This window comes from Agelaius tricolor, unplaced genomic scaffold, assembly GCF_023055355.1.
Source record: "Agelaius tricolor isolate 1412-34295 unplaced genomic scaffold, bAgeTri1.0.p SCAF_25, whole genome shotgun sequence".
Taxonomy (NCBI): Eukaryota; Metazoa; Chordata; class Aves; order Passeriformes; family Icteridae; genus Agelaius; species Agelaius tricolor.
Genome location: NW_027269285.1, coordinates 5,087,389 through 5,106,024, shown reverse-complemented (window position 1 = coordinate 5,106,024; position 18,636 = coordinate 5,087,389). Strand labels below are relative to the sequence as shown.

Here is an 18,636-nt window from a genome sequence, read left to right as displayed (position 1 = left end):
CCAGCTGAACAAACCAAGTGTCCCCAGTCCATTCTCATGAGGCTTTCTCTTCAGACCCTTCCCCGTCTTTGTAGGCAAGGAACGGTGTGGTAGCAGGGCCAGGGAAGAGATTGTCCCCCTGTGCTGGGCATTTGTAAGGCCACATTCGAGCGCTGTGTCCCCTCATTTCAGGAAGGGCATTGAGGGGCTGGAGCGTGACCAGAGAAGGGAACAGAGCTGGAGCACCAGGAGAGGCTGAGGGAGCCAGGAGAGCTGAGCCTAGAGAAAAGGAGGAGGAACCTTCTGGCTCTCCACAACTGCTGGAAAGGAGGCTGGAGCCAGGTGGGGGTCGGGCTCTGCTCCCAAGGAACAAGGGACAGGACGAGGGGAAACGGCCTCAAGCTGTGTCAGGGGAGGTTAAGGCTGGGCATCAGGAGGAACTTCTTCCCAGAGAAGGTCAGCAGACATTGGAAAGGCTGCCCAGGGATGTGGCGGAGTCACCGCGCTTGGAGGTGTTCAAGAAACGACCGGACGTGGCACTCCGGTCTAGTTAGGAAGGCGGTGTCCGGTCCCGGGCCGGACTTGCTGATTGCAGCGGTGTTCCCAGCCCCATCGATGCCGGGATTGCCGGGATTCACCGACCGCTCCCGCCTCCCCCTCCCAGCCGCCCTCACACCGACCCCGCCCGCGCGGGGAGATGACGTCACGGCTCCCCGCGTGCGGTCACGTCCGGTAGGTGAGGTCAGGGCCGGGGCCGCCATTTTGAGCGGCTCCGCGGGCGGCGGCGGCCGCGGGCGGGGGAGGAGCGCGGCCCCCATGGCCGGGCAGTTCGACTCCGAGGACCGGGCGAGCTGGTACTGGGGCCGGCTGAGCCGCGTCGAGGCCGTCTCGCTGCTACAGGGGCAGCGCCACGGCACCTTCCTGGTGCGCGACTCGAGCACCATCCCCGGCGACTTCGTGCTGTCGGTGTCCGAGAGCTCCCGCGTCTCGCACTACATCGTCAACAGCCTGGGGCCGGCGGGAGCCCGGCGGTCCGGCGGCGAGGGCCCCGGGGCCCCGGGTGAGTGACCCCCAGGGCCGGCGGTGCCCGCAGCCCCGCGCAGGGCAGCCGGGGCGGCTCCGCTGGGCGCCCGGGCGGTGTTCGCAGGCTGGAGCGCTTTGTGGTGGAGTTAAGCCGCGTTCGGAGCTGGGGCCGCTGCCCGAGCAGAGCCGACCGTCCGCATCTGCCGTCCTGTGCCACATGAAATTCAGCGTCCTGGAGTTGGGCATCCCGCGGCTCCAGCCTCGCACCTCTTTGTTTTCCTGACCCCCTTAGCGATAATTCATAGATTTTCCGTGTCATCTCAGCCGGGAGGTGGTTCTGTGGAAGTGTCATCCCCAAAGTCTGACTTCTGACAAGGCAGTTTTGCGGTATCAGGGAGGCTGAGTTCGAGTTTGAGTGGTGGGAACTCCTCAGGATGTAAAGGCAGTGGTTTCTTGAAATCAGATGTGAAGTTCAGTTTCTTTCCCCTTGAAAGGAGAAGTTTGATATTATTTCTCATCAGCTGAACATATAATAATGAAAACAACACGCTGAAGTGTATCACTGCCGATTGTGCCAGAGGGAGAAGCAGAATTTTTGCTGTTTAGTCCAAGTAAACCCCAGCAGTGCAGAACCCGTGGATGTGTCAGAACGTGCAGTCCAAAGGCACTGGTGTCCCTCCTGTGGGATTTGGGGAAGCTGGTGCTGGAACTGCTCGAGTTTGGATATTAATCCTTGCAAAATGATTTGGATGTGTGATTGGCATCTCTGCAAGGAGCCACTAGATCATTTTCAATTATAGTAAACCTGTGTAATAAAATATTTGGTGAACTTGTTTGGCAGAAAGTAGATAGAGACACTCTCGTGCAGGTCTGTGGGTGGAATAGGAGACCAGTTGTGGAAAGATGTAACAAGACTTGTTTTATTTTTCAGTCTCTGCACAGAGTGTTTGACTGAGGAGATAATCTGAGAGAAAACAAGATTAGTGCCAGTAGGCTTGCACTGTCACACAGGGGAAGCATTTCAGATTGGAAAATTGGGGAAAGTCTAAACTCATCCTGTTTATGCCAGGAACCTCCTGGAGCTGCACAGTGCACTCAGGTTACAGAGCTCCACAGGTAGAAGTTAAAGGTGGCTGAATTCAGCTGGAAGTGGAATTTATTGCTGCTGTGGGGGTCACAATGGGGTGGGCTCCTGTTGCTCCGTGTGTGCTGCTGTAATTGCTGACAAGGATGGCTGGTGTTGTGTAGAGCAGAGTCAGTCACCAGGATGCTTTGTTGTGAATCCAACCTCATTGGATTTTAAAGACAGTAAAAACACTGGGTCATGAGTGCCTGTCACTTCTGGGCAGTTGTTTTTTGGGGAGCAACTCATCTCTGGAAAAACAGTGGCATCACTTCAGTACAGCCATCCTGACTTTTTTCTTGTGTTCATCCTAAGCTCAGTGACATTTTGTGGCATTCTGTGGGCTGGCTTTGGTTAAAATCATGAAGTACCTTGTAATTCTCTTCTTTTTTAAAAGAGTAGCTGTGTAAGCTGGTGCCACAGCAGGCTTAATATATCTGGAAAAGTATAATTATGTTTTGGTTGGTCTCCTTTTTATTTGTCCCCTGGAGGTTCTGGGGAGGGGTGATGCATCTCCTGCACTACAGACGCTCCCACGCTGATTTCAGTAATTTTAATTAAATCATGCCTCCATGCTGATACTGCTGTCTTCACACTCCAACCAAAGAAGGTGCTGGGGAGGTGTATATTGAATTATACTCCAAGTGTAATTAAGGTGCTGTTCCAGAAGAAAATAAGTGGGAGGTTGTTCTGCAGTGCAAGGGAGGTGAAAACAGCAGAAGATTGAAGATGATTCCTTGTTTGGGTAGGGAAGCTAATGCAGTGAAAAGAGTTAAATGTTTGCAAATGTCCTTCTTGTTTACTGTGGCCAAGTTAAAACACTAGGAAAAACAAAATTGCTATATTTTAGTACGGTATAAATTTTTTAGCATTTGATTGTTTGGCAAATGCACAGGTCTCTCTGGGAAATTTGAATACTCCAGGTTGGGTTCTTGGGTTGATTTGTGTTGGGCTCAGTGTCTGTGAAATTCCTGGCTGCTCTCAGGGACAGGGAAGCCTCAGCACAGAATGAATGAGATGAGGAGCTCTGGCTTCCCTAAAAACCACAATATCACAAAAACATGATACCTTCTTTGATTTCTGAAGTAGAAAGTGAAGTTGCAAACTCTTTGTTAAATTGACCTTTTGACTGATGCTGCAGTTTCTAACTTCTTGCAGGTGATTTTTCAACATAACAAAGAAAAAATAATTGAACAGAATTTTTTATGTCTTCCTGGAATGTTTTAATGATGTTTAAAAATAGGATAAATCACTGAATTATGGGAAAGAAAAACATTCTGTTTTCAGTGGAAATGGATAATTTGTGATGAAGTATCACAGTAATGGCTAAAGAAATCCCAAAGAAGACAAAGTGCTCCATGCAGGCATTAGCATGATGATGGACAGCAGAGAAAATATTAAATATATCATGTATTTATGATGTGACATGGGGGCTTGGGGTAAAAATGTGTGATATGCACTAAAAAAATGCCTGAAATACCTAAAGTTAGAAATGCTCTCTGTTGAGAGTGCAGCATTACAAAGATAGAAGCCTTAATGTTTTTAAATTTGTCTGTCTGAAGTAGACAAATAGAACTGCTAAAATGCAGAAATGGATGTTTTTCACAGTTAGGAGTTTTAAGAACATGATTGTGAATTGAATTTTTCTAAATCCCCTCCATTGTGACTGAACTTCCTGGAATCACAGAGTCCTTACAGAATGATACCCACACCTAGCCCTGGCTGAAGTGGCTTTAGGCATGTGTGAGCAGAGTGGTTTAACTCTGGTGCTTGGGTTTTGCTTTTATTTTCATTTTTATATTGGGATAAAAATATATTTAAATGCAAACTAGTTGTAACTTTAGAAAGTGCCTGTATTAGACATCTGCTGTTATCCTGTGATCTGTAAATGATGACTGCAGTGATCAGAAATGAGTGTAACTCCTCAGTGAATCTTTTCCTGGTGTGCTCAGAGCTCTTCCACTCAATAGAGTTTTATGTTTTTATAGGGTGTTCCTGGGGTTTGTTTGTTCTGCTCAGCATGAGTAGGAAGGTACTTGAGAAGAAGGAAAAAAGGTGTCCCTGTGGGGGTGGGGGAAGCACAAGGGCTGGAATGTGGTGCCTTCAGAGCCCAGTTCCCATCTGCTCCAGGAGGAAGTGGCTTACATCATTGGGTGTCTTACTGCTGATAAGAGCAGCTTTTCTGGCCCTAAACACACTCTGAATTGGAAAGGGAGCCACCCTTACAGAATAAAACTAGATGTAAAAATAAAGACCTGTATTTCCGTGAAGGGAGAGTTTCCAAAGCTTGGGAATAAAGAGAAAACTCCCTATTGCCACTAACAATTGGAGTGAAGGAAGAAATGCAAACCCCCTGAGGTGTCTGAGAAGGTGAGAAGTGTCTCTGTGCTTTCACCACCTGCCCAAGCAGCAGAATATTGGGTGGTTTAGAGCCCAGATCCCCAGGATCTGGACAATATTTAAAGCATAGACCAGCACTTTTCCCCAGACTGACACAAAGGCAGCTCAGTGTCAGAGGGTTGTGACAGGAGGGAATGTGCATCATAAACAGAGAACTGATATAAGCCAGGTTTGAGACTTTCTTCAGTTGTGGGACCCTTTGGATTTTAACTCTTTCCTCACCTTTTGTGGCATCCTGAGATGGTGGAGTTATGTTAGTAAGATGGAGTAAGGAAGAAAGAGGATACTCAGCCCTTTGTGCTTCTCATTCAAAAAGTTCATCTTGCTCAGCTGGGCAGTGCTGGTGGTGGAGGTACTCCCTGAGCAACTCTTGTTCAGCTGTGCCAGGCTGCAGAAAGAGAATTTCCAGTACTCCAGTGTCCCAGCTTTCACAGGCAGTGACAAGGGACTCACCTGTCCATGCTCGTGCTCTCCTGGGAGTCCTCAGAAGATGTGCACACTGTGCTGCTCAGGCTTGTGCCTTCCAGGGGAATCCCAGGAGTATGAAGGAAAACTGCTCTTATTCCCAAAAAACCCCACTCACTTTGTTGCTGTAACTTTTTCTTGTGTTAGATCTTGCCTGAATTATTCCATTGGCCTGCAGGTATGAGCAGTGTCACAGTTCAAACCAGAGGCTGAAGAATTCCTCTGAAATCTGTTCATCTGTGAATTTCATTATACCAGGGAATGACAAAAGTCAAGAGCCTGTAGGGACTGGAATCATTTCCCCACTGCATGTGAACATCACTTGGGTCATTGTTGCTGAAGAAGATCCACAAAAGATTTAAACTGATGGAAGATTTTCCCCTTGCTTGGGAAGGTGGAGTTGTATTTTATTTCCAATCTGCATTTTACCACCTGTGACTTTGAACTGTGTTGACCTTTTAATGCCTGTTTATTATATTAATTGATGATTAATTTAGATTAAGTTTATAGATTTCTTGTTCTAGATCTTCTGTAGCTGCCTTACATTTTTTAAAAGAAAAGCATCAGAAGTGCATGTGGTTTTCTGGCAGTGTGCTCTTTGGGAGGGTGACATCTCTCCTTTCTGATGCTTTTCTCTCTGTCCCTTCAAGGAGTGCATTGATCTTTCTGGTCCCAGAGTTTGGAGGGTCTGTGTCCTCTGGCTGTTGTTCAGCTGTGCAAAACACCTCTTAGGATCTGATTTTCCAGGATTCAGTCCAGTGATTTCTGTCACTCCTTCTCTGTACATAATGTTCCAGAGGACTTTTCTTCTTAAAGTCCAACTTGTATTCAGGTACACTTGGCAGGTCCCTCAGGCTGTTGTGCATTAATTCAAGAGGTTGAACCTGTTCCAAAATTTAAAAAAAAAGACACTCCAAAATGCCTTGTTCATGCTGGTGAAGATTGAAGATTGACCAGGCTGATGAATGTTACTGATGAACTGCTCATTTCCTGTGACCTGGGAAGATTTTTCAGTGAATCCCACATTGCTGACAGAGCTCAGCCCCTGGCTGAGTCAGCTTGTAGCAGGTTTCACTGAGGTAAATTGGTGTTTCAGGATCTCTGTTTCTGTCATGTGAAATAAGTTCCATGTCACTGAACTTCCCTGAGACTCAGTCTTCTCCATATGGGTTGCAAAGAGCTTTGCTGCTCTGCTCTTAAAGTTCCCATGACTTTTTCTTTTTGCTCAGATGTCAAGTTTTGATCCTTAAAGCTAAAGGTAAAATAGTGCTGGATATTTGTACATGTTTCTGTCACCAGGTTGGTCTGAGACCTGATGTGTTCCCACTTCTACCTCTAGTGAAGTGCAGCATTCCCAGATTCTGTTTTCCACTGAGCTGTTCTGAAGTGGTGCAGGCATTGCTGTCCATCCTGTCCAGCCACAATTCCTGTCCTGTGAGCCCACAGAGCTGACAGTGCCACTGGGATGGAATTCCAGGGTTCTGGCCAAGTCTAGAGCTCTAAGTTGCATCTCAGCAACAAAAGTTGAGGGGGTTTTGCATCCTCTCAGCACTACACTGTGGGAGAATATGATGGATTCTTAATTCTCTTCCCATGCTGGGCTCACTTTTCTCACTGATAATTACATTAACTTCCTTTATCTCTGGTAATGCCAGTTTGAGGGGTTTTTTTTGCAGTTTTTCAAGGCTGTTGCTTTTGGATTTTGGCTGACTGTGTTTGTATTCATTTCTTTAGAGAGCCTTTCAGAGCTGTTAAAGCATGCAGACATGCTTTTTCCAATGACTTAGTTCTGCTCCTTCGAATTTCCTTGAAGCAGCTCCACTAATGCTCCCGTTCCTTCAGGATCCTTCAGAACTCATTTCTCGGGTGTTGCTCTTATTGAATCTGCCCTTTTCTCTGTTAGAACCCCTTTCTGCTCTCCTGAAAGAACTTGTTGTAACATTGGCTTTCCGTGCTGACAGTGCTACTTTGCAGGGAGTTTTGGATCAGTGACAGCTTGAAAGATTCTGCTAGCTTTGTACTCCAGAGCTAAGGCTTGGGACTGTTAGATATTCCCTGCAGAGAAAACAGACTTGCAAAGTAAGCATCTCTGTCTTGCTAAAAGAGTTACTCATTAAAGTATAAATCTTGTCATCTTCCCCCAGCCTTCCCCAGTTCTTCCCATAACTGATGGCATGGGGCATGGTGGAAATAGAACATCATCTGTGTGTTTTTCCCTAGCTGAGCCTGAAGAACATAAAATGGAAAAAAAGCCCAGCACACAGATTGGAAATGGATATTCTGCAGTTGTAGTGATGCTTGTAATGGCTTGGATGTGAACATCATCTGTATTCCAATGTATTTGAGGTTTGGATTTCTACCTTAGGCTCCATCTGACAAACATGGCAAAGAAGCTACAAGACTTGAGATTAAAAGGCTGAGTCATACCTGTTATGAAAATATAGGTTGTTGCTTTACATTGCATAGAATGGAGATAATTTTCTTTACTGGTACCTTTTATCAAAATGAAAAATAACTTTATTTGCTCATTGACATCAGTTGTTTGCTGCCGTGCAAAGCAGTTTTCTGTAGTGCCCATGCCTTTAACTCAAGGTGTTACAACAGGTAAATAAGCATTGTTGCAGTGTTGTTCTTTGGAAATAGATCTGAACAGCAGAAGAGAGTTAAAAAAAATAATTTGCTTGAAATAATACCAAATTTACTTCCTATATTTAGAGTATAAAAACAGGAGAATTGTACAGGCTCCTGAGAAACCCTGATGTATTGAGCATTTTCATCTGTTGGGTCCATATAATACTGAAAGAAACAAAGATATTTTTATCATAATTCGGGAAGTTTGGTGGTGCCAAAGAATTTCTCTTTTCCTTCCTTGACAAAATCTTTTTAAAAAAACCTGTACTCATGATCATGATAGTGCTGCCTTTGATTGAAAATACTCAGAAAAGCTGAATATGATGTCAAGGTGATCCAATTCGGTGTTGAAATACTTCTGTTTAAATATATTTGTCTTCTCAAAGGTTTGATTTGTAGTATAATGCTCTCCTTGACATGTTGCCTTCTCTTTTCAGGGTCGAATCCCACCAGATTTCGAATAGGTGACCAAGAGTTTGATTCTTTGCCATCTTTACTGGAATTCTACAAAATTCATTATTTGGACACTACAACCTTGATAGAACCCGTTTCGCGCTCGAGGCAGAACAGCGGGGTCATCCTCAGGCAGGAGGAGGCCGAGTACGTGCGAGCCCTCTTTGACTTTAATGGCAATGATGAGGAAGACCTCCCCTTTAAGAAAGGAGACATCCTGAGAATCCGGGATAAGCCTGAAGAGCAGTGGTGGAACGCAGAAGACAGCGAAGGGAAGAGGGGAATGATTCCCGTTCCTTACGTCGAGAAGTATAGACCTTCCTCTGCTTCAGTCCCCACTCTGATTGGAGGTAACCAGGATAGTTCCCACCCACAACCACTGGGTGGGCCGGAGCCAGGGCCCTATGCCCAGCCCAGCATCAACACTCCGCTCCCTAACCTCCAGAATGGCCCTATTTATGCCCGGGTTATCCAGAAGCGAGTCCCTAATGCCTACGACAAGACAGCCTTGGCTTTGGAGGTACATAATGGGCAAAATTTAGAAGGAAGAGATCTGTTCAAGGGATTTCCCTTTCGCTCACGTGCTAGTTTTGGAGGAATGAGAAAGGGAAAAGCTTTGTCGTGCTGGTTTTATGTCGTCATTAATGAGTTATGGATCAAACGAGTGACTCGAGTCACTTGTAAATTAAATTATTGTTGATTATTTTTAGGTTACTGAACCAGTATCGTGTCTGTTGTCAACCATCACTAACATAAGTGTTTCCCCATCCATGTTTTCAGTTCTGAAATGTTTATTTTGGGGGGAGGGAGAGGGAGCAGCTCATAAATGGTGTGTCTGAACCTGTGTTTGCTGTTGTGTGCTCCCCACAATGTGTACAAGGTGTGCTGGGTTGTTTGTTGGTTTGTGTTGTGTTGGGTATTTTTTTCTCCCCAATGTGTCAGCAGTTTTAAAGCAATCAGTAGAAACATTGGTACACTTTGAAATTACCTGGACTGAGATGGTGATCACACATAAAATTTAATTGTAACATCACCTCAAGCAGATTACTTTGGGTTTAGGTTTGAGGCAGGAGCATTTTACAGTTCACACCACAGTTTGTTAGTCTGGTATAAAGCAGTGATTGATGGAGCAGGGTTTGTAGTAAAGCACTGAGGTTTCCCCAGGTTGATTCACTTCCTGACAGGATCAAGTCATTGCACAGGCCCTTTTTGATTTCTCTTTTTTCCTCTTAAAAAGGTGTCTGGAGTGCTCTATCTCTCCACATCAGATAGTTCTGCCCCAAGTTACCCTTGAGGAAATTGAGACTAAGGTATTCCCTGTGGCAGACCTTTGCCTTGGGATATGTAAATTGTATCCTTTAATCTAGGCTTTCTTTGAGCTAGAGGCTCTGGAATTTCCTGATACCTAATTGACTTCCTGTTTATATAACATTTTAAGTACTTGGGAAAAAGCAGTTTCTGTGCTGAGTCAGAGCATCTCCTCTGCACTCTCAAATGCTTTGTGTAATTGTGCATAGCACAGGGGGCACTCCAGGACTTGAGGGATCTGGCAGCTGTGGGTGTGTGTCTGGTGCAGCACATGCTGCACATGGGTAACTGATGTGCAGCTGGCAGATGTGAAATCTCTCCCATGTAGGTAGGAAATACACTCTGAGTTGCTACACATTCTGTTACAGGGCTGAATAATTTTAGGTTGAGAAGCAGGTATGGAAATTGATGTAAACTCAGCAGATTTTGGGGAAATGTGAGGGTTTTTACCCTTCAAACTCTCATAAAGGTTAAAATGCTGTCTCTTTCCCTCTTTTTCTCACCCTTTCCACCCAGGTACCTCCTGGAGCTTGGGAACATTCCTGAATGCAGGCTGTTGTAATTACCAGATGTTAGATTGGTTTTCAGCCTCTGGATACTCTTGTGGCATATTTAGCAAAACCTTTTGGTTTTCTTTCTGAATTTTGCATTTTCTTAAGCCTTAACTTCACACTTTATTCCACTAAAGAAGCCACAGTGCAGGATTTGGGAGCATGGAGTGAAACAGGGAGGGTGAGGAAATGCTGCTAATCCAGACCATAAGCAACTTAGAGTGAAAGGAAATGCTTTCCACGCTGGAGAGCACTTGTGGGTGCCAGGGCTGATCTTGGGTTAGCTCAATCCTCTTCACCAAAACTCACATGATCTGGCAAGAGTGCTGTGCTGTAGGAAGAGCAGTTTTGTGGGTAGCACCTCTCTTTTCTGAGCTGCCTTACACCTCTAGAGTCTTTTACTGACTGATGGGAAAGGCTGAATAGCTGAAGGATTTGGGAGAGGGAGCTGAGAAGTGTCAGCTCAGCTTGGCTGTGTGACCACAGGAGATTTCTGATGTCCAGAAATGGCCTTTGTGGGCCTCTTAAAACGACTTCAATATTTATCAGCTGACACCTTGGCCCTCTTGGTTAGGGTATTATATTCCTGTCTTGCTCTCCATTTAAGAAATGCAGTAGCACTTGTGGTTCTTCATTCTGTATGTAATATTGCAAACATGTAGTTTTAAAAAGTGAGCCATTTATCACTGCTTCTAGTGGCCTTCAAAGCTTTGCAGCTTTTATCACTTCCAATCACAATGTTACTGAGTTGCTTTCAATGTCTGCACAGGAAAAAAAGCAATATGCACTTCATTTTCACCAAGTTTTCCTTCATCCTGTCTATCAAAGTGCTGTCTCTTGTTGTCTCCTTTCTCCACATTCCCTTTCACTTCATGGTGTTCCTTCTCTGTTTATTTAGAGATCTCTTTCTTAGATAACTTAGTAGAGAGCATTATGTAAATCTTATCAGGCCATTTTTGCCCAGACCTCTTTATAAATACAGCAAGTGGGATTCTTTCCAAATGAAAACTCTTATCCTTAAATCTGGCAATATTCATGGGAGGGGGTGGATCCCACTGCTTCTCTTAGAAAAATAGATTCTTAACATCAAACGGTTTTTGCCCAAACTGCAAACAGAATATCTGTGCTGTTCTGGTATTTTAAGCCTGACATGCTTTTGAAGAGTTCAGGGAAGGAGGATCAGAGCAGATGATGTTCTAATAAAGTCTGTGCTCTATTATGGAGAAAAGATTCAGCAGAAGTTAACATTTATTTTGCATGTAACTGGACCTATGCAAGGAGTTTGCAGTCTATTTTTAGAGAAAATAGAGCAGGAAAAGGGAAGATCTGTGTGGTGAATGACTGAGATCGATGGATTTATTTTTTTTCTTTGTAACAGTAGCAGAACTCTGCCACCTTGACCTCACCAAAGAGGAGTACTTGGAATAAAACCACAGCATACAGAAGTCTTCACTTGAACCTTCAGTTTTGCTTTGAAGCATATGGGGTATATTTAGTTGTAAAGCTTCTGATGAAGACTGAGACAAAGCTGGCTTTCTAGCAGGGTACAGTGTTGTTCCTGAGGTGCTGTGCTTGGTGGGATGATGCACTATGGACTAATGTTGCCATAAATCAATGCTGAAAGTGAGGAGAATTCTGAGACAGCATCCACTCCTAGCCTAAAGGTTTTAAAACTTCAGCACTTGTAATAATTAGTAATTTTTGGAAGGGTTCCCTATAGTGGTTGAAATACAGCTTACTAGGCAGAGGTTTGAAGCAGATCTAGAAAGATCTTTCAGTTAGTCAGGCTCTAATGGAGCCATTTTCTTAAGGCAGCATTTGTGAAATGGTCCATGCTTGCTTACAGTTAGTCCTGCTTTGACACATGTAAAGATTTATAGATAGATATGTAAGAATGAATGAGAAGGTTTATATACATAAATGAAATGGGAATAAAAACTGTATCAGTGTGTCTGCTAAATGAAATTACTGGCAAGAAAGGAATATTTGATCTCAGAGGTCTCTCCTCACTGAACAATTACTGAAAAGCAGCTTTCAGGTGTAGCTCTGTACAGTAAGGGAGTTGATAGTTGAGTGTCCCTTGGCTGCAGTGACCCTGAAACACCCCTGGAACCAAACAGCAGCTCCAGGATGCTCAGGGAGCTGGGGAGCTCACAAGCATCCCATAGTGTAGCTGTGTCATTGCTCTGTTGGACCCACCTTTTGCAGGTGAGTTTCTTGTGAGGCATCCAAGATAAACCCTAATGAGCACTAATTAGGGTGTGATAGAGCAAAGGCCAACATTCTGCAAACCAGTGCAAGTGGGGCTTTTCCCTTCCCAGTGGGCTGGAGGTTAAACACTGCTCTGGTGAGGGCTGATCTGTGGATTATATCCAGGTCTGAAGCAGTTTGAAGTTATCTGGGACGTTGTTCTGGTAATGGCTGTGATTAGGAAATCAGATTTTCCACTTCTAGTATTGTCACATTGAATCTTACTCTTGTTAAATTATAGCTGATGTATTGTTTTGGTCAGCAGAGTATTTTTTTGGTACAACCCCCCAGTGGTTATTAGCAGTAGCAAAATTACACAAACTGCATGATTAAATTCCTAAAGAGCTGAAGCTTGCATTCAGAACTGGAGGAAGGCTTCCTTTTTGCCTGTAGCTAATACATAAGAGGATTTTCTTCAAAATATGATTCATTAAAATGTCTATACTAATGACTACAAAAGGCAAAATAAAGCTACAGCAAGAGTCCCAATGGACCTCTCATTACCAGATAAGTAATCATGAGAGGTATGGGAAGCTTAATTAAATGTCCATGAAAGGGGTTGAATTTATGAACTGTTAAAAGCTGTTCTGGCAAAAGATTACAAGTGATTAAAACCTGTAAAGTTAATGGAGATTGGTAACATCTGAAATTGTTTTCCTTGTTCTTTGTTGGCTGCCTGGAAAGTGCAAATAATGAGGTTGTGTTCTGGATGGATTTGGAACACAGTGATGAGCATCTGTGTAAACTATAACTCTATATTCAGGGAATTTCTGGATGAAATGCAGCGAGGCCTTTGGCCACACCCTCAGAGTTTATTTACAGTATTAGTGAAAGAAAATAGAGTCTATCTATCCCAAAAGCATCCTCCATCTGTGATGTGGGAAGAACTCTAAAAACCGTTGTACGTTACTCGTAAATCAGATTATTGATAAAATTCTGCAGAGGGGTAGAATGGGTAGACAGCTTCTCAGTGGTGCATTCATGAACTCTGCAGGAGTGTCCTCACAATGTACACTGGGCTTCCTCGGGTTGTGTGCCTGCCACTTCATTAAGTACCCTTCAATATGAGCAGAGCTGGGCACTGATCACACCTAGACTGGTTTGAACTACCTGCACAGCCCTGGGGAAGGGCCTGCTGTGGCTGTGCAGTTTGTCCCTGTGTCACAGGGGATGATAGAGGGTGCCTTTGGAATTGCTGCTGGCAATATTAGGGTGGAGATTAGAATAGGAGATGTGTTCCTGGGCAAGTGGGAGAGGCATCTGTTGTCTTTACTATTCCCATGAGTGCTGGACTTGGCAGTGCTGAGTTAATGGTTGGACTCTGACCCTGAAGATCTTTTCCAACCTAAACAATTCTGTGATTCAGTGGGATTTATTTCTCTGAGAAATCCATGCTGGGAAAGCCTGGAATGCCATCTGGCTTTGCCTTTGGTAGTGGCTGACTCTGGATGTCCAGAGCAAGAACAGAGCAGCCTTATGGCACTTTACACACTTGTTAAAATCTGTGAAGAGAGAGAGATCCTCCACTTTCCAACTTGAGAAGTGGAAACTTTTCCAAAACTAAAGAGCAGTTGAGCTTGCAGATTAGTGTCCACTTGGTCCAGGTGCAAGTAGGAATGGACGTACCTTGCTTTCTGAGGCTCTGCATGGAGCCCAGCAAGGCACATTTATCAGGATAGCACCTATGGCAGGTCCCAGGAGCACTTGGAAAGATTGGTTTTGGATAACTGACTCTTCAGTTCAGGTGGTTCTCAGCTGATTTAGGCACAGTTCTTTATATACTTTCTTGGAGTGAATGGCATTGGGGACAGACAGTGTCTGGACTAAAGCTGCTTTTTATGGGTGTGTATCTGGTGCACGTGGGTGAAGCACACCAGGGAGGGGTGGCAGCTGATCCTGCCTGCGTTTCTGGTTTGTAACGTGTTTATTTCTTACCCCACAGGTCGGTGAGCTGGTAAAGGTCACAAAGATTAACATGAGTGGTCAGTGGGAAGGAGAATGCAATGGCAGACGTGGTCACTTTCCATTCACACACGTCCGTCTGCTGGATCAACAGAATCCTGACGAGGACTTCAGCTGAGTGTGGCTCAACAGTTGCTCTTATAGATGGGAACAATCTCAACTTGTTTTTATTGCAGATGCCATCAAGACTAAGCTCGGACCGACGCTGCAAGTGGTATTGCTTGGATAAGCATTCTGATAACCTGCAACCCCCTGGGACTCAGCACCACCATTCCTTAAGCAAGGGTCGTGTAATTCAGGGTACGACAGTAGATAACTCGTGTGTCCAGTGGCACTACTAGGCCATGATTAGAGGTTGTAATGCCTGCTTATGTCCACGTGCATGGCAGCCTGGAGCTTCCAGCAGCAGCAGCTGGAGAAAGCAGTGCTGTAGATGTTTAGAGAACATTTACAGCCCTCTCCGGGCCCATTGCTTATGTTGCTTCTTCCTCAGGCAATGAAGATCAACCGTAGACAATTCAATACCTTGACAGAAATTTCACAAATTTCTCCTGGAGCTCTCTCCGTGTTTTCTGCCATCCTGGTTCTCTGTCCTAGAAAGGCTCTGCAGTGCTCTGCATGGTCAGTTAGCTGTGCACAGCACAGACTGGGGCAGGGCCCGCTGGGCACAGCCTTGTGATTTACAGATCCTTACCATGTCCATGGTAAATGACAGATCCAATCAACCTCAGAATTCTAGAAGCTTGTGGACACTAGATTGATTTCTTCAGTACTGTTGATGCTTCAAACATAGCAGCTGATTTTAATTTAAGATTTTTATTAACACACAGTATCTCCTTTTATCCACAAATACAAGGCTTATGGAAGTGTAAACCTCCATATCAGTGCTGAAAAATACGTGCATAGCACTTTAATACGTAGCTTTAAAGCAGTGTTTGATTCACTAAATATACTAAAATATTGACACTGCTTTCCAATAAAATTAAATTGTGTAGGGCTAGTTTAATTTTTCTGGAATTCTTCAATATTGTACAATACTGTTACAGTACAAATCAGTGTAAAGCACGGTGAACTGACAAACCAAATATTAGTTTTATTTTAAAGACAGTCTGGGGACTCTTCTGGTTTAATTCCCATCTGTAAAATATTTGATAGTGAACTCATGAGGATTTTATTTTTAATAAACTAATGGAAAATAATTGTGTGCTTCTGGATTGATTCTCAAAAGGCATAATAGAGTAAATATGGCTTCCTAGCTCATGATGAAAATCAGTGCATTGAGTAGGCAGTATTATGTACTGCTTGATGGTTGTTTTTTAGTCTGTTCTTCTAATTATCTGGTTTTCTCTAATATAAATCAGAATGGATTTAGTAAGTTTTGTAAACTGAAATTAAACACTGAAATAACTCTCCCTTGCCTGTACCCTGGGTTGTTTTCCAAGCACAGCACTCTGGTGACCAAACTAAATTTTGTAACTTGGACTACAGTATAATCCATGCAGAAGGGTTTTTCTAAATAGTATCAAACTGAAACTGGTGGGTTTGGTTGCTTCAGACCCGTGTGACCCCAAGGCTCATGGGGTGCATGTGCTGCCAAGGCCTTTGCTGCAAGGCATCGACCCTCCAACAATACTGGTAACACTTTACCTCAGAACTCTGTAACATGCTGGAAATGATAATATTTCTGTTCTATTTAAGTACTAGTTGTTTTACTTCAAAACTAATCCATCAGCAAGTCTGAGTAATGTTCAGGTTATGGGCACTCATTAATTCTGTGGACTAACGTTGATCACACTTGTCCATCACCAGTCTCATGAGCACTACTGAGGATTAAAATCAAAAACTGACAGCAGGGACAGTGGGGTAAGAATGGAAACAAGGAATTGCAGCTCTGTTCTACCTTGGATTGTTATTCTGGTTAGGGTGACGTGCCAGTGATTGTGGGAGCTCTTCTAGCTTAGTACAAAATTTACTTTGAGGGGAAAAAATTGTGAAACTAACTCTAGGTTCTGTAACTGATCAGGTTCTTTCAGGCTGATTTGTTGTTTTCCTCTGATCTTGATATTCACTGTAACTGTTCAGCTGCACTCTAAATAACAGACTTAAAACTGAGTTTTTCAGTTGCCCATGTATGCTTATGTTTTTCTTCAGGTATTGCAAAAGGAACATAGTAAACAGTGTGTCATTAGAGTGACACTGTTCTGAAGTGTTTTTCAATTGCAGTTAATGAAAGCCCATATATTTCTACCTTTCCAATCAGGAATTCAGATACCAAAAGATGATTTTTCTGGAAGTTTTATTATGCAAACCTTGCCTTTTTAATACGAAAGACATTAATTGAATTAACTAGCAAGTTCCCTGCAAACTTTGTAGATGTGGTTTTGTTAAGATTGTATAAATTGTGAATATTTGTACACTTTGAAAGAGCAAAATAAGGAAACTAGAGGAGTCTTAATAGCTGCTGTTACACTAGAACCCCAAGTTCTTCTCAAGCAGTTTTAGCTGACTGATACATTATTGCAACTGTTTCCCACTCTTCAGTTCTAAGCTGAAATGTGATTTTGTTTTATAGGTGATAGAAAGGAGTATGAATTTGGACAAAATAGACATTTCAACTTGTCAGGGTCTTCAAGGCAAATAGGTAGAACCCATGTCCATGAACATGTAGAGGAAATCCTTTTGTGGCCTTTGTTTATCCTCTTCTATTTGTTCCCTCCCTTCTCCCAATGCGTGCAAAAAAATCATTGCTCAGAATGTTGGTCACAATCTTTTGTCTCTTCCTTGGCTGTGGTTTTGGTCTCTTGTGCATAGGCAGGTGTTAGAACTAGAATAATCATTTCTAGAAATACACCATGAAAGCAGAATGCTCAATTACACTGTGTTCTTCTGGTGCATTTACACGTTATATCACACTAAAAAGTACAACTGGCTGCTATGGTTTTTTAATATATATTTCATTTTGGTAAGCCCCTGCCTTTTTACTAATATATGACCTGGTTAAATCTTGGTAATCTGTTTGAATTGTATTTGTTAATAATGCAAAGATTTCTAATCATCTTTAAGAGCAAAACACTTCCTTTTTGTTAATGGTTTTGGGGAAGGATTCTAACCAAACCTGTTTGGAGAAAAATATGAACATGTGCCATTGTATTATAACACTATCCACTTTCTTGACAGTTAAAGTCCTTTTTTATTTTTTTGTAGCATGTAATGTATATGTTCATAGTACGTGAAGTAAATAAAAGTATAGCCAAAACTTTGACTCAGTCATTCTCAATCAGTTCTTGGAGTACTTGCATGTAATTATTAAAAATAGAGGGGGTATGGCCATTTTTAATTGGCCATGTTAGTATGAAAATAATTAAACACAGCACTACAGAAATAAGACAAACCAAGGTAACTAAATTAACTTATCAAACAATAAAATATGGCTTTTTTTAAAAGAAGGTGACTTTCTGTAATTAAATGAGTCAAGGGGTTGGGGGAAATTTATATTCTCATTAAAAAAAACCCAAACTTGTGAGGAATATTAAGGTGAGATTTTGTAGCTCTTGCTCTCAATTCTACCTGCACAAATGTGTCAGGGAATAGTCTGGGGATTGTTTGGATGGGAAGTTTGGGAAGATCAAAAGCTGTTTATATATTCTTAGAAATACCAGTGAAAACAAAGTTACACAAACGAATACCAGCAAAATCTCCTGCAGGAGTCTACAAATGGTTCAGAAGAGCTGGTTTTATGTGTGAGAGCACTAATTCAGTGAAAGGCCAGGGTGTGCAGGTGCTGTCAAGGGCTGAAGGACAGAAAATCAGGATCAGAATCCCATGGGGAGCAATGTTTGTAATATCAATCTGCATTAAAGCTGCTTTTGCCACACTATTCCTTCAAAACTGCCAGGGGATGGTGGCCCTTAGGCCCCAGGGGTAAGAATCTTGGTGTGTCTCCACACAGCAAAGATGATTCTATCAGCTCCAGATGGAAAAAACCTCAATTTTTCATAGGTAGAAGCCCCCAGCTTTGCTCCAGTGCTTACCCACTGCAAAGGTGCCTTTTCATGAGATGAGCTGAGAGAATTTCAGAGCTCCCTGCAGCCAGAAGGAAGAGGCTGTGCCGGCCCTTCCCCAGGGCCCTGCCAGCCATCCCCTCCTGCTTCACCTTGAGCTCCCTGAGCTGATGGAGCACAGGGCTCAAGCACAAAACTGCTTTTCCTTTCCCATTCCCTCTCCTTTCAGCTGTGGGGTTTGGCTGCAGCAGTGGTTGAATGAATTCATGTGAAAGTTCAGGGGGCAAAGGGCAAGCAAGGATTGCATCAGCAAATTGTGCTGTATTTCCCTGGATTAGGCTGTTTATTCCTCATGCTTTGCCAAATCCCTGACCAATTTCCAAATATCTGAATGCCATCTGTAACGAGTGCATTCAAAAGAATTTCAAGTATTTAGACAATATGCTATTATTTAGCAAGGGTACCAAGAATGCACCTCACTTCTGGCAAT

The 18,636-nt window shown here is 43.4% G+C and overlaps 1 protein-coding gene across 5 annotated transcripts; it reads left to right on the top strand.

The window, feature by feature from the left end:
* Window positions 1-719: 719 nt before the first annotated feature.
* CRK (CRK proto-oncogene, adaptor protein) lies at window positions 720-17,407 on the top strand. 5 transcript variants are annotated; one of them, XR_011682405.1, is made up of 4 exons: window positions 720-1,039; window positions 8,059-8,424; window positions 11,312-11,477; window positions 14,126-14,262. XR_011682405.1 is itself a non-coding variant. In XM_071447938.1 (4 exons), exons 1-4 carry the CDS (start codon window positions 796-798, stop codon window positions 14,261-14,263), a joined length of 1,023 nt encoding a protein of 340 aa, XP_071304039.1. In that variant the 5' UTR covers window positions 720-795; the 3' UTR covers window positions 14,264-17,407. The 5 variants fall into 5 exon arrangements, 4 of the variants coding, with proteins under 4 accessions (XP_071304039.1, XP_071304036.1, XP_071304038.1 ...); XM_071447938.1 differs by having other exon boundaries at window positions 8,059-8,594; window positions 11,315-11,419; window positions 14,126-17,407; XM_071447935.1 differs by lacking the exon at window positions 11,312-11,477 and having other exon boundaries at window positions 8,059-8,594; window positions 14,126-17,407.
* The last annotated feature ends 1,229 nt before the right edge of the window (window positions 17,408-18,636 follow it).

Excerpts from the sequence above, each read along its gene's own strand:
- CRK (XM_071447938.1), top strand. The coding sequence starts at position 796 with ATGGCCGGGCAGTTCGACTCCGAGGACCGGGCGAGCTGGTACTGGGGC. Across the intron at positions 1,040-8,058 it reads CGAGGGCCCCGGGGCCCCGG|GGTCGAATCCCACCAGATTT; the intron begins GTGAGTGACCCC and ends TTCTCTTTTCAG. Across the intron at positions 8,595-11,314 it reads AGACAGCCTTGGCTTTGGAG|CAGAACTCTGCCACCTTGAC; the intron begins GTACATAATGGG and ends TTGTAACAGTAG.